Source organism: Miniopterus schreibersii (genome assembly GCF_964146895.1).
Source record: "Miniopterus schreibersii genome assembly, chromosome: 20".
NCBI classification, from domain to species: domain Eukaryota; kingdom Metazoa; phylum Chordata; class Mammalia; order Chiroptera; family Miniopteridae; genus Miniopterus; species Miniopterus schreibersii.
Window position 1 is genome coordinate 25,009,213 of NC_138122.1, and position 15,194 is coordinate 25,024,406.

Genomic DNA, 15,194 nt, shown 5'->3' on the forward strand with positions numbered 1-15,194 from the left:
AGCTCCAGAGCTTTCCTTCAGCGTTGGGCCCCTACACCTGGGGCTCACTGATTGTTGGTCACATCTCTGGTGAGGCTCAGAAGGTAAATTCACATATTTGTCTGCTTTTGTAACGACAGGAACAAGAAATTGAAAGACTTAACAAGCTACTGAGACAGCATGGACTTCTTGGGGAGGGGAAATAGAGGCACCCCTGCTCCACTCCAAAGAGAAGACCTCGCCCCGCGGTTCGTGCCTGCGGACATGACCACCGCCTCTCCCAGGGCTGGGCTGTCTGCAGGACAGGTTTGGTGTGATCCTTTGCCTGCCCCCACCCAGATGGGTTCTGGAGGGCCGGTCTTTGGAAGGCTCTGTCTCTGCCTTGGAGTGACTGAGAGCTTCCTGTCCCATTCCCACCCGTCCTGGGTCACCAATGTATCAAACGCTGTTTTCTCATGTTGAACACTTTACTCTTGCTTGAAAATGTACAATGAGGCTGGACAGTGACTAGCTGTATATAAAATTTAATCTCATCAAATGTACAGTTTTCACGTTCCGCCTGGATACTGAGGCAGCCTTTCATTTGAGCGCCCTGGAAGAAAACAAAAAGGAAGGTCCTTTAGCCAGCAGCCCGTTCGGGAAAGGCCTCTTCTGTCTCCAAGCTGTTCTGACCCGCTCGTCTTAGGGAGCGTGTCCTCGGGCCCAGCCCCTCCTCCGCGTCACACAGCTGCCGGTGGCTCCACCTGCTTCCGCCCCCTGGCAGCAGCTTTCCCGGTTACTGTACAATTAGTGTATAAAATAAATGCTCCCCTTCCTCCGGGCCCCCCGCTACATTCTCTCCGGCTCAGCTGCTTGGAGCCGCTCTGTGGCACCCCACGCCAGCCCGCCAGCTGGAGAGCTAGCTAGCGGCAGTGCCTGGTGCAGAAATGCCAGTCGGACCCAAGACTCCACTGTAATTAACATGACATTTGGGGGAAGATCCCCTCCTGAGGCCTTGTATTCTCCTTCCATGATCTTATACAATAGTTCGCTATTTTTGTACTCATTTCAATGGGGCCTGAAAAGGAGAGAAAACCTGAACTAAAAACGATGACTATTTTAACAGTAACTCATTAAAACAGGGATGAGTAAATGGATAAGCCCCCAACGCCTGTGCTCCTTCAAAGTCTGTTCTCTTTACCATCTTCCCAAAGGTGCAACTTGGTTTCCACACACGGTCTGTGTGTTGAGTGCTCTGGGAATGACCAAGATCGGATGGTCCCCATTCTAAAGTCAAACCAACTAGAATAAAATTTCCAAAAGGAGGGAAATGAGTGAGGAGGGGACGTGTGCAGGTTTGGGTTAGAAGCGTAATAAAATGGGATGTTTCTGAGGGGCCCCGCACCCACTCTGTTCTAGAGGTGTAGCCTCGTTTCCTTAATTAATGACTTACGTCAAACAAACGGGAAGAAGAAATTGAAGGGCAGCCTGGCGTTGATGCTTGGCCGAGCCCTGAAGCCCGCCTCTGCAGGTGCAGACACATCCACAAAAGTAACCGTGGTGGAGATAAGAATTGTCCTTTCACTTCCCGAGTCGGCCTGTAATAAAGCGAGAGTGATGCAGCCTCGCCCCCAGCGTGCTGCCAGGAAAACAGAAGGGACGCCCTCCGGCTCGTCCCCGCCGACCACCGGTCAGCTCGTGGTCTGGCAGGCACGTGGATGAGAGAGTTTCTACCAGGCTGTCCTAACTAGCACATCAGTGTCAGTCACAACTCGATTTTCACTGAGAATTGTAGGGATCAAGGCTAAACAAGAACACTCCTGTGAATAAACCATGGTCCCTGGAGGTGCTCTAAGTGTAAGACGGCAACTGCTACCCTGTTTTAGGAATCCAGATGGTTTCGGTTTTAATTATAATCTTTTTCACAAAGTAATAAATTTTACTACCGCACTTGAGTTTTGTCTGGACTTGTGTCTTAGCGCCTGTACCCTGAACTAAAGTCAGGCCCACCTCGGGAAAGGATGAGGAGAGGAGACTTGCAGTGACACCGACGATCTTCGCCTGCGGGTTCAGCAAGGACCCGTATTTGGTCCACTTCACTTCTATAGCCAAAGCCACCGGCAGCTGGCAAGAACCCTGCAAACAAAATGCCACGATTAATCAGCTTGGCTGTTACACAACCTCAGGTTCAAACTTAATCTGCAGCTCAGGGTTTTAATTATAAAATGTTTCACGTTACAAAATGTTCTGAACAAGAGAATGAATAGACTCTCGAGGTTCAGATGAAAACTGCTTAGAGGAAGCACATAGTTTAAAGTACTCAGTGCTCCAAAAATGTTTAACACCTGAAGCTCAGTTTTTCCACTCCCTCCAAGTCCTCCTGTTTCTAAAGAGGCCAGCGTTACCGGGGAGCTGTAAGCCCAAAACCCATCCGTAGAACCTTTGGGGCCTTGCCTGCGCTAACTTCCCCTCCCTGTTGACATGGACCTCAGAGACACCTTAGGAGAGGAACTGGCATTGGGTGGGAGGAGAAAGGGGGGACGGTATTACTAATAGACACTGAACCTCATTGCATATCACGTTAAAATGCACTTACAGGAAATTTAAGTGCCGTCTTTTCATTTATCTGATTTCATCAATTGGCAATGAAGGTGTTACACTGGGGTACACGGGTGGAACCTGTAAGTTGTCAAAGGTACTGCCAACTCTCCACGGAACCGCGAGCACCGGTGCCATGATCAAGCTGCCCGGTTCAGTTTGGACGCCATGGGAGCTGGGCCTGAGGCCTCTGACCCAGGGCCTTTGCTTGGTCAGCCCAAGGGAAAGGTGGTTTGAAAAATTTCCACAATAACAGGTTTAAAAAACACATTTCTTCAAGGCATGAAAAGCCAGCAGGCCTGCTAAATTTGGTGCCTTGCCAAAAAGGCACTGGTGGGATCCTCAGCTTGGAACTGCCTCTTAAGCCATTTGCAGGCTGGGAGATCCTCGGACATCCTGTTATTAGGAGGAGAGGCAACAGACAGCTGGTATAACGGAGCTTAGCAGATGCTCTCACGGCTGCTCCCTGGGTTTCCTGGAAGGTTGGCGCAAAACCCACCCCAGGCCCTGAGCCCCCTGGACCAGCACAGACCCTGGCAATGCTCAAGTCCTCACTGCCGCCTCTCCTGCCAGCCTGTTCTCCCTTCTGAGGAGAAAGTAATGACTGGATGTCCTAACCCATCTCCAAGAAGCCAGAAGCAATTTGCCTGGTTCACTGAGGCGGCAGAGCTGAGCCAAGACGTAGCAGCTGAGCAGCCTCTGGTGGGAAGGGTGGGATCGGAGCTAGCGAGCTGGTCCTCACCCCCTCGGTCCCTGTGCTATAAATATGCTCAGCGGATAATGAAAGGCCTGGGGAAACTGTGACAAGAAAGAGCTGGGCAACTGGAGGGTGCAGGGAGGGCAAGCCTCGGTGACGGGGCAGCCCACACTGACGCTGAGACAAAAGAGGGAGGTGGGCAGAAGAATCACGTGATCAGGAACCTATTTGTAGGATGTCAACTTCCATTAAACTCTTGGGAACTTCTGAACTGAAAGCTCTCGCACGTGGGCCGCCTCCACAGACCAGGGAACAGTGGGCGGGACAGCTCTGGGGGTGAGAGGGTGTCTCAGTCTTTTTGAGACAGTCCTCACACCCGTCTCATGTCTCAGGGCCTAGAGGCCTCCTGTCACACCAACAGCGACAGTAGGAATGGTCAGGATGGTGACCAGTAGCGGTTGCCGTTTATGGAGTGACCGCTAGACACCATGAACGTTACTTCATTAACTCAACAGTCCCACGAGATCGGAACCGTAACCTTCATTCCCACGTCACAGGTGAGGAAACAGGCCCAGACCCACAGTCAGTGGCCAAAGGCCACAGTGTTAACAAGGGGCAAAACCCGTATCCAAGGTCCAGGCCTGTCTCATAAGGAAGCCCCAGCTCCCGCCCACAGCCATCTCCCCCCATGGGGGGCAGGCGGAAGAAGAGGTGGCCAGCCCGTGGCTTTCAGCTTCTCCCCTTTACCTTCACGTAGGGTGCCTGGGTGACTACGTGGACAGGCACCCAGTCCTGCACATCCCGGGCCTGGGAATTCCCAAAGGGGGCCACGTAATCTGGGAAGCCCTGGCCCTTCAGCAGGCTCTTCACCTTCTCCACGACAAGCGGGCACGTGACGGCTCTGGTCAGCCTTTGGGAAGAAAAGGGGTCACTCGAATGAGGCCGTTGCTCACACCGGGAGTTTCTACAGGCTCGACAGCATGCCTGCCCTCTCGCTTGTTCTCACTCCCCACACGGTGGACCGTTTAAAAGCAGCCCCGGTGTCTCTAACTTGGAGGAATCTTCACTGGCCAGGGAGATGAATCCAAAACCGTGTTTCCCAGACTGGGTTCCATCGAGAGGCTCTGTACAAGAGGTGCTGCAGGGCCAGAGGTCTGGGAAATATTGCATACCCGAAGACACTGGCCTGTTAAAGGCTCTGGGGAGTCCTACAGTAGGAATCATGTTTTTAAAACATACTGAACCACAGACCTACCCCTAGTGACACCTTGTGGAAAAGCCAGTCTAACGTGATCAGAATAGTGTAAATGGTGCATATTGGTCTAACCAAAATAATGACAGATTCACCCTGGGGAGATGGAGGGGCGGGAAGGCAGGATCGGGGGGCAGGACAGGAAGGGGGAAAGAGCCAGGTTTCCGTCTTCCATAGCAGGAACTCAGGAAACAACCTACAAACCTAAAATATCAAGCAGCAGCATTATATGCAGGCTATTGAAAGATTTGGGGGTAAATTTCCAAAAACTGAGCTACAAGAGTTAAAAACGATTGCCTCTGGGGTGGGACAAGTGAGGGTAACAACTGTTTTTATAACAAACCACGGAGAGCTATTTGACATTTTACATGACACGCATGTTTGAGCATAAAAGGGTAAATGAAAAGCAGACCGCGTTCAGGCTTTCTCTTACTGGGTTTGTTGTGTTGTGTGTAGTACATTAAAATTCAGGACATAGGAAGGACTTTCAGGGAAAGGACGTTTGCTGAGAACATCCTTTCCCTGAAAGTGCTATGCAACCTTAAAAACAAAACGTGCAGAGCCCTGAGGTTTTTTCTCTGCCCTATTTGACTTTACAAATGGTTGTAAGTTTCCCTTTGAACCATGACACACGGTTTATGGCTCTGAGAAAATTAGAAGTTAAAAAACTGTATTATAAAGGCATTGTCATAATAAGGTGGTTGTGGCTTATTACGGGCACTCGCCAGCCGATGCGGATTCCGATTGCCACGGGGAGGGGAGAGATGTTTTATTTTCTGATTAACACAAGCAAGTTCCATCAGAAACGAGTTACTCCCTTACCTTAGTTTACAGCCAGACTGCATACTGTAACCAAATAACACTGGAGTCCGGATCCCCTCTATGGCCAAGCAGTCCTGCTCGGCTGTGCTACGAAGAACAGTAAGTTGTCCGTATCTATTCGTGGTCTGAATAATCCCAGACATTCATGGGAAGTTAAGGGAGAACCTTACCCAGGACGACAGCAGCCTGATTCTCAGGAAACAGTGGCACATGTGACACGAGACACAAGTGAGACCCAAATACCTCTCCTCTGGGCCTCTGGTACTTTGACAGCTATTTCCCAGGAGACAGTACAACACTTATAACTATTTTCCTTGATTAGTGATCCTCAGGAGAAAAAAATCTTCAGAAACTGGCCCTTCAAAATTAATTCCAAATTTTCAAAAATCGCTTACATTTGTTTGATTCTCTGTGAAATGAAATACATCTAAATGTCTGTCAGCTTTTCAGTGATAAGATTTTCATTATAAAACACATTTTTCTGGGTCATGCTGTTTCATCCCCAACCTCCAGTCCCCAAGGAGCCCCACTTGCTGTGCGGCCAGAACCACCCCTCGCCAGAGCCACCCAGAGGAAGCTCTGGCCGAGATGGGTCCCCCAGCCCACAGGACCCTCGGTGATAGAGATGCGCGGCTCATGCACGTGGACGGCGAAATCGACCTTCTCCACGGAACCAGAAAGGATACCCTTTGTGAGGCCGGAATCCGGCAGCTAGCGGGAGCCCCACAACGTAACCAGGGTTTCCACTGAGAGGAACTGGCTTTGTGTTTTGCTGAAAGACAATGCAGAAATGCCCCCACATAGTTCTCACTTTAATGAGGACGCCGCAGGGGGAAAACGAAATGCTTTTCATAATAAAATCCAGGATTACCGACCAATGAAACAATCTCTCCCCTACTCAGAACCAGAGCTGTACCTGCCGAGGGCAGGAGCATCCGCCGGTAAAGAACAAGCTCCCCGCAAGGACTCGGCCCCCAGGGAAAGGACACCGGCCTCTGCCTCGTTCATTGTGAACCCCGGGGCTCTGCGCAAGCGTCGCTCAACACGAGGGGGTAGATGCGGCAACACTTCCAAGCTGAGCGTCTTTGTTTGCTAATGAGCTAGGATTTCTTCTCACTTGGCAATGAAATACTTGTACAAAACGTATCACACTCACCTGGATGAAACGAATTTCAAACTTTTGCTGGAGTGGGAGCCCTGCATGGCTGACTGTCCCCAGGAGCAGAGAGAGGTCAGCTTTTGTTATTTCACCTGCATCCGTGTATGTGAGACTGTACTTCACCTAAAAACAAGACGACACTCCGAAGTCACCTGCTCCTGTGACATTTCCGTAACTGGGTTAATAACTCTAACAAAAGATATACAGGAGGCAGATGTTTTCCCATTTCTCCACTTGCTGAGGCCCTTCTCTCCTACGGGAGGCGTGATGTCAGTCAGCCTCACCCCTGCTGACGATCAGGGCCATGTGAGCCTCTCTGTACTCAATTACATAAGCTCCAAGTCAGCCGGTCTGGGCAGGATATAAACAGTCTATCACCACAGAGGAAACACTAAAACAAAGCAATGGCCCAAACGACAAATTGTGATGTGTTCTTGTAAGTCTCTGGGTTTGTGGAGAAAAGGGCCACATGATTATTTCAGAGACAGAGAAGTGTCCCCTGATGGGACAGCAGAAAGGCAAGCAGGAGGCCAGGCCAAGAAAAGCAACCCCACCGCGCGGGCCAGAGCCCCGTTGTGGAGGGCGTCCGGGTGAACCCCTCAGGACCATGCAATCTGAGTCTGCCACAAATAGGTCAAGCTTACAAAGCCAAACTGGGCACCTACCTCCAGGACGACGTTGGTGCAGATTTTAACAGTCCCAGCCTGGACAAGAGCCTGCTCCAGTATACCCGTGTCTTCCAGCCGGGTGAGCGTTTTATTTAGAGACTGAACGACGATGGACTGGACAGTGATAGGGACCTGCAACATAAAGGAGGCCTGGATTACTGAGGACACCGCAACAGAGGTGAACAGGTTAATATAACAAAGCACTTGAAACAAACCTCCACTGATGCACTGCCAAGCAGGGGAAGCAGGCTACAGATCACTAGTCTATCGATACCCCCTGGGACAGCCACGGGAATGAAAGCGGCAGGGCGGGCTGGCTTCCTGCATGTCCCATTCAATCACATCCCAGCCCAGACTGAAGAACTAAGGCATCCTTAACAATAAAATCATGGGGCCATAACGTAACCTCTCACTGATTGGTCAGCAGACACTGACAATGGTTCCAGGCAATCATCAGGGGCTTCACTTAACGGGGATTCAATTTTTAATTCCTGAATCTCTAACAGACCTTGGAAGCTGCTTTAAAAAAAGAAAACTTGGGCCCTCGCTGGGTATCTCAGTTGGTTATAGCATCGTCCCAATATGCCAAAGTTGCGATTCAATCCGTGTTACACCCTAGGGAGAGCTCTGCCTGAGATTTCATTTGAAAAAGCCCCGTAACTAAAACAAGTTTGAAAACCACTTCACAGAAGAGCAAACCCAGGCCCACACACAGTAGTGTGAAGTTCAAAGTCACGCGCCTACTTCCTTTCAAATATCCACCTCAAGCACGTGTGTGTCCAGAGACTTAGTGACATCAGTGACGGGAGGCATCGCTGTCCTGAGTGCTTCCTGTGTGCCAGATGCCGCACAGGGCTCCTCATGTGCATCGAGGCTCATCACCCGCTTGACAGCTTGGGGGACTGAGGAGCATGGTACACAAGCGAGTCCTGGCAGAGCTGAGTTCTAAATACGGCAGACCAAGGCCACAGACCTTGGGAGACTACGACAAGGCCACGGCTGTATCACAGGCAGGCACGGGGCACAGACCCAACAATAAGAGGTGGGTCCACGCTCCGCCTCCCTGACAGATCCACAAAGAGACGCTGGCCGCACCCCAGCCTGGCAGAGCCCTGGGCTGGGGCCGAAGGCTTGGAGAGCCTGCCCACGACTCGACCCCTAAGCTCCACTGAGATGCTCGGTCCGACCCGGGTGTGCGCACCCCTGGGGGAAGCGTCCCGCTCTTCCGACAGCATCCTGGAGCTCGCCAGCCCTCCTGACCGGAGACCAAGAAGCTATCAAGGGCCGCCGGCAAGCACAGGGCCAGTCACGCCGGCGTGTGACACAAAGGGTCGGCCAGGAGGGGTTTCCCCATTTCCCTTCTGCTTGCCTGCTGACCGGTGTTTTGTTCTTGGCAGTAAGGTCCCTTCTGATCATAAGTATGTTATTTCCGAAGGCTCGGAGGGCTAAGAACGAAATTCCCATTAAAAAATAGTCTTACCTTTGTTTCTGAATTAGGTACCTAGACAGAAACAAACAAGAGATTTTGTTGAATACAACAAAAGGAGCGTTTTTATTGCTTTTTTCAGGCTGTGGGTTAAAGGGCCTGTGCATCGTATTAAAGACTTCACAGAGGAAAACAGGACCCTCCGTGGAGACCCGCCGTCTGCAGCTTTTTGTTTCGAGGTCATCATCTAAGAGGCACCTTTACGCTCCCTCCCACCCCTGTCTCCTCCGGAGCGGATGCTGCAGGGCCCGGCCAACAGCCAGGCCCAGGAGCCTCCAGCGTTAGCGCAATCCCAGGCGTTTCCACGCGGTCGCCAGTGACACAGCCCCGGGAGGGCGACCTGACCCGTCCTCCCGGTCACTCTCCCTGCACTGTGCTCACTGGCAGGACACCGTCTCTCTCACAGCCTCCCACCTGGCCTCCCCGCCTCCTCAGCACAGCTCCCTTCTCTAATCACAGGCACCCCCTTTAGGCCACTGGGGCCTTGGGAGGGAGGTGAGGGGGCATGTTTGGGGAGGCCTGTGCCTGCAGGCCGGAGGGAAGACTTCCAGAAAACGGGGATGTCAGAGCACTGGAAGAACTCGCAGGCCTTGATGGCTGACTTATGAGGGGGAGGAGGAAAGGTTACACTTGATTCTGAAAACTGGAGCCCAGATGGATACTGGGGCCATGGACCACCCTTCCCCACCCCCTGAAAAAGAAAATCAGGAGATCCTTTCACAATAATCATGTGGTTTTTAATCACTAAAAAACCCCACATTTTCTCCCCTTGCAGCCCCCTTGCAGTCATCTACCAAACGGGCCAGGGGCCTCTCTCATGTATTCAGGTCAGGCTCTGGTCACTGCCACCAGGAGGAAAGGGCCTCTTCACCACCTCTCCTGGTTGCTTATTTCATCTGCCAACCAAACAGTGGATTTTTCTACCCTCTTTTGGTCTGTTTCTCAGTGAGATCTCTCCTTGGTGCTAATATGATTGTTTCTGTCACAGACATTAAGATGTTTTTACAATTTCTAAAGTTTTTGGTTATTAATGTCTTTTTTTTATTCAGGCGACAGACATTATTGGCTACCACCAAAATGAGTGAAAGCAGAGAGAAAAAAATTAATAAAAGCAAAATAACTAGATAAAACTAACTAGATAAAAACTAACTAGATAAAAATTGAAATTATTTTACGTGATTTTTTCCCCCAGTGTGTTTGGTATCAGTCTACCAAAGAACTGGAGAAAATTTTAAATTTGAGTGTCAATCATGTACTGAAGTTATTCTACACTTGTCATATTTTAAAAGGGTACAAAGAACAGAAAACAAACCTAATGAATCAGCTTCGCTTCAAAATAATTCTTACCCTCAGAATTTCAGGGCTGCTGTAACGAGCCATGCTCAGGGCTTCCATCTCTTCACACTGTTCCAAGTCCATCCTCCTGGTGCACTTAACAGCTTGGTTCACCAAAAAGGCTGGGAGTCGTAACGTCCCCAAAGGGAAAAAAATTAAAAAGAGAAGGAAATTTTCAACTGTCCAATGGTAACTAAAAAATTGTAATCGAAGTAAAACTGCAAAATAATGGCATTATGACACAGATACACAACATGTTTAAAATAGGATTTAAAATTATTTTTCAAATAGGTAATATGTTTCAAAGCCACAAAAAGGTATTGAGAGAAGAAGTCTCCCTCGGGCCCCTTTCCCCCAGCCCCCCACAGACAATCAGCATGTATCTTTCTGGAAATATTCTATGCAAATAAAAACATGTTTATATATATTTTTAGTATTTCTTTCCCCTTTTGGAAACAAATGCACAATATATATTCTTCCCTTTGTTTTGTTCACTGAACCATATACCTTGGAGTTCAGCCTGTCTTGGGACATGAAGGGCTTCCTCTCCCTTTTTAAGGAATAATTAGTATTATATATAGATATGCCATAATTTATTCAACCAGTTCCCCATCACCAACGCTTAAGTTGCCTCGAGCTTCGCTCTTACAAACGATGCTACAATCCATCATTCTGCATGTGGGCCAGAGTATCTGTAGGACCAGCTCCTAGAAGAATGGCTGGATCGAAGGGCACAGTCATTTGCAATTTTTATACATGTTGCTAAACTGCTCTTCACAGAGGTTGTACCAATGTCCCACCAGCTACCCAGGTGAGTGCCCATGTTTCTTAAGCTCTGCCAATCCATTCAACGGAAATGGTACCTCGGCTCAGTTTTAATTTACACTGGTGCTGTTGCGAGCACGGTCAAGCATCTTTTCAATAGAACACATTTTCCTTCACGTATCAAATGATGCTTCATCCAGCCACAAGCTCTATCGTCCATCACTTAGCTGGCTTCTTCCCGGTGAGGCTGCCTCAGGATGGGAGAGCCAGGCCTGCAGCCTCCCACCGCCAAGAGGATTGCTCCTCGGTTCTGTGATGCTCCTGAAAGGAGGGAGCGGCAGGGCCCGTGGGAGACAGCTGGGTGGGTCGCATCTAGGCTCCACCACCACCTAAGTGAGCCGAACTTTCCCACAACCGGAGGTGTTAAACAGCTGGGTGGGCTGGGTCAGGCTGGGAGTCCCCATCACAACAGGTACTCAAGCGGGGGCTGCCTGTGGAAGGAAAGACTCGGGCACCCAACTCCATAACCTCCGAGGCTGCTTTCAACTCTAAGACTCTCGGTTTCTAGTTATGAAGCCTGTTTCATTGTGGCTACTACAAATTTAAACTAAACAAACTGTTTCAAGGAGAAAGAAAACTGCCCGCTCTCTCACCTGCAGGGTTATTGTCGGTGCACAGAGATGATGTAAGGGGGGAAGGAAATCTCAGAAATGAATGTGACGTCTGCAGAAGAGCCCCATACTGCAAAGAGAACAGCCAACAGTTGCCGTGATGTTATTAAGATGTTCATCCAACACTTACTGGGCACCTACTACGTGCCAGGCAGCATCTCAGGCATTAGGAACACAGCAATGAGCAAAAAAACCAGATAACTTACAATGGCAGGATATTTGCAACAGGCTGGACAGACAGGTTCTTGGCTCACCTCATATTTAGTAGTATCTGGGGGATCTGGTTCCTTTGTTAAAGAAACATCTGATGCTGCCTTCGATGAAAAACCATCAAATGTTTTCATAAACTTATCAAAATTGTTTTCATCGGGCTCTTCTGGATTAAGAAAGGATAATGCAGATTTATCTGTTTTTTGAAAAAGCATTTTAAATCAGTATAAAATACATGTGTATTATATACAACATATATAATATTTTAAAACAGTTTTAGTAGCAATAAGACATGTGGAAAAAAATTAACTGTCTCTATATTTACTTCCCCCAGGATTTCTTGAATCTAATGAAATAATCAGTATCCTCAGGCCTGGCCTGTTTCTCCAACAGTGGGGAGCAATGGTTTCTAAAGCCACAGACAAACAGCGCAACAGAAGCCAGGAGTAATCAGACCACTTTCTCCAGCCCATGGACCGAGGAGCCCGCTACATAAACCTCTAAGTGGAAGCTCTCCCCCGATAAAGACCCTGTGTCTGCCCTCACACAGCCACCTCCGGTGTCCGGGAGACTACGTGTTGTTCATGGGAAAGGCAGAAGGGAACAGGCTGGTAGGTTCACTGGGCTGGTGTTATGTCAGAGAACATGACAACGACTGACCAGTCACTACTCCAGGTTACAAATCGCATGACCAGTCACTACTCCAGGTTACAAATCGCAGAGCATACGCCTAAGTTTTCAGTTATAAGGGAACAAAACCAAAATATAAAGACATTCTGAAAAGATGATAAAGCTTAACCGATACAACTATAAACGTCTCTCTGATCTTTGATATTGCTAACATTTTGCACTTTACCTATGATTTGGATCGAGACACCTATTTGAGCCAAACGCTCAGATAAAAATAAAGATCCTGTTTTCATGCAAATATTCTAAGTAAAAATAAAAAAGAAAAAAGGAAATTGAAACCAACCATTAAGCCAAGAGGAAATAAAGCAAAAAAAAACCCTCAGTGCCTAAATAAATCTATATTCCTATGCATGTCTACATATCATAAACACTTTTGAAATAAGAGATCTCAAAAGTCAACTAAACAAGCAGTTTCTTTACTTGTAAAGAAAACGTGTGTGCCCACAGGTCTATAAAGTTACTTGCAGTTTCCTGTGAGATGGCCTCAGAAGATACACCCTAGCCAGACCACAGAAAGATTGCTTTAAATCTAACTAAATTGGACATTTCCCCATATATAAGATCTTTTAAGAAAAAAAATTTCAGAGTTTCACAAAGTGTATCCAATACTTACAGTTTGTAATATGAATGCAGAAAATAGATGGATTGATCTGGTCGACAATTTTAAATACTCTCTGAGGTGGGTTTGCTGTAAAATTCAATGAATAGATGGCTGCTTTTTGGCTACAAAACTGACTATCACCCCTGAAAAAAAAAAAAATACAAAGTCTTAAGGCATGTGCACACAATCTGTGTATTATGTTAACTTGTACCGTGTGCTATGTTAACTACTACATGGAGGATACTTACGAAAGTGTGATGTTAGAACTGAATCCCTCTCCCATCTGACTGGAATTAAGTTTATAAATTACATTCTTAAAACTGAATTGAAATGTTTACATAATTATTCTATCTCTGAATATGTTGGTCCCATCCTGAATAAATTAACTTCTTTAAGTGCTGCTGTTTTTTCAAAAAGCTTTGAAATCTGAATTACGAGAAACAGATCTCTCAGAAGAGATTCTTTTTTTTACCCTGTAATAGGCTGGGAATGTCATTTTCTATCACAATGTGAACTGTGAGAATTCCTGGGAGATTTGCGTAGCAGAAAAGTATAAACAAAGCTTTCCTGACTATCTACTTAATTTATTGTTACAGGTACTGAGTCCAAAACAAAAGCTGTAAAATTAAACTGCACCTTTCACCCTAGGCTATAAATAACACTAATTCACTGATACAAAAATGTGAAAAATTATACTCTTTAAAAAGTATACTCTCTCTACTCTTTTGTCTGCACTGTCACCTGGCTGGATGCAAATAAGGGATAGATACTCTTCTACATGTTGGTTTGAATAGCATGGCCTCTGAAGGATGCAAAACTCAGGAAATCAGGTTTCATCCAATGTTATCAAAACTGCATGTGTCACAAACTTACGTGACCACTGGAACTGAGCAATCAGAAAAGACACTGAAATCCACCGAGCTGCAATCGGGGTCACAACAGCAGTTGACGTCACATTGTGCTGGAGATAGGTCGCAGACACACAAAGCAGCAACTACAAGAGGAGGAAGGATGCAGAGCCTCACAATCAGCAGGTAGTGACTGCCCCCTGCCACTGCAAGGCACCAAAAACCCATTTCGCACAAACGTCCATCTGATTTTTTGCTACTGCACTTGGGGAGAAGTGAAAATTAGTCAGTTTGAGCGCTCCTCAGTCTGGGGTTTCCCCAAAGTGGCAAATCATCTGGCTCACTGGGAAAGCAGCTTGTGCTCTGCCTGCAAAGACCCCGATTTGGTAAGCTGACTGCGAAACCCAGACATCTCCGTTGTTCAGAAATTTTCCAGTGCTGCTGATACTTGAGACAGGTTTAAGAACCAGCGTGCTAAATCACCTGCCCGGCCAGAAGCACCACCAGGGTAATGCTGCAGGTCCCCGGGCTCCTGATTCAGTGGAAGGACCCACCAGGAATCAGGGTTCTGTGCATCCTATGCATTTAATTTTCACAGCTGTCTAGAAACGGTCCGTTTAATTTCGTCTTTGGCTGCAAAGCTGCACGGACTTCATTCATTAGTACCTTTAGCATTAATGTTGTGCAAAGTACTTTCAAAGATCTGCTACTGTCCCACTGACCCCTCTCTGAGCCTCGGTTTCCTCATCTGTCTGGCAAATAGCTGCGGCTCAGGGTGGTTGCGAGGATGCCTGGAAACCCTTGGGGATGCCTGCGCAAAGCACGTGCTCGATACGCCTTAACCATCGGCATCACGACAGCCTCCCCGGGCTGCCTCCTCCGGGACGGGTCACTGTGGATGCCCCGGGACCCACACCTGGTACCCACCGTCCGTGACCGGGGTGGGCCTGGGACCCGAGGAGGGCCTAGCGGGCAAGGCGGGTCGGGGAGTCGTCGGGGTTGGCTCCACGGAGTTGAGGCCCGCCGTTGTCACCGCCGGGGTGGTCCCAGCCGGGGTGGCCCCAGCCTGGGCGCTCACGGAGGCCCAGCAGGCCAGGAGCACCGGCAGGAGCGGCGGGAGGCGCCGCGGCCCCATCGCCCGGTGGAACCCGGGCGGGCGGCGACTGGGGACCGCGTGTTGCCTGGCAACCACGGCAGCCGGCGCGAGGCATTACGGGAAGTGTCCTGAGAGGCTACGCGAGACTGGGGGGGCTTGGGGCGGGGCCAGGGAGAGGTGGGCGGGATCTTACGAGGGCGGGGCCTTGCGATGGGCCGGGCCAGGAAATGGTGGGCGTGGCCTGTGCGGGGACGGGGCCGGGGGTGGGCGGGGCCATGGAGCTGTGGGCGTGGTCTGAGCTAGGGCGGGGCCGGGGCGGGGCGACGCAACCGGTTGGG

General features: G+C 49.0%; 2 protein-coding genes across 4 annotated transcripts in view; one reads left to right on the forward strand and one right to left on the reverse strand.

Annotated features, from left to right (window-relative positions):
- Positions 1-1,913, forward strand: part of HVCN1 (hydrogen voltage gated channel 1) — a 22,179-nt gene extending 20,266 nt beyond the window's left edge. For all 3 annotated transcript variants that reach the window (XM_081122690.1, XM_081122691.1, XM_081122692.1), the window contains exon 8: positions 120-1,913. In XM_081122690.1, coding sequence (XP_080978816.1) covers positions 120-185 — 66 coding nt within the window. In that variant the 3' untranslated portion in view covers positions 186-1,913. The remainder of the gene's footprint in view (positions 1-119) is intronic.
- Positions 434-14,960, reverse strand: TCTN1 (tectonic family member 1). The gene is made up of 15 exons (XM_081122689.1): positions 14,688-14,960; positions 13,786-13,906; positions 12,925-13,055; positions 11,666-11,817; positions 11,394-11,481; positions 9,988-10,097; positions 8,635-8,655; positions 7,152-7,286; positions 6,484-6,609; positions 6,012-6,099; positions 5,328-5,466; positions 4,001-4,163; positions 1,969-2,094; positions 1,412-1,556; positions 434-571 (listed from the first exon to the last, which is right to left on the reverse strand). Exons 1-14 carry the CDS (start codon positions 14,893-14,895, stop codon positions 1,413-1,415), a joined length of 1,752 nt encoding a protein of 583 aa, XP_080978815.1. The 5' UTR covers positions 14,896-14,960; the 3' UTR covers positions 434-571; position 1,412.
- Between the last annotated feature and the right edge of the window lie 234 nt (positions 14,961-15,194).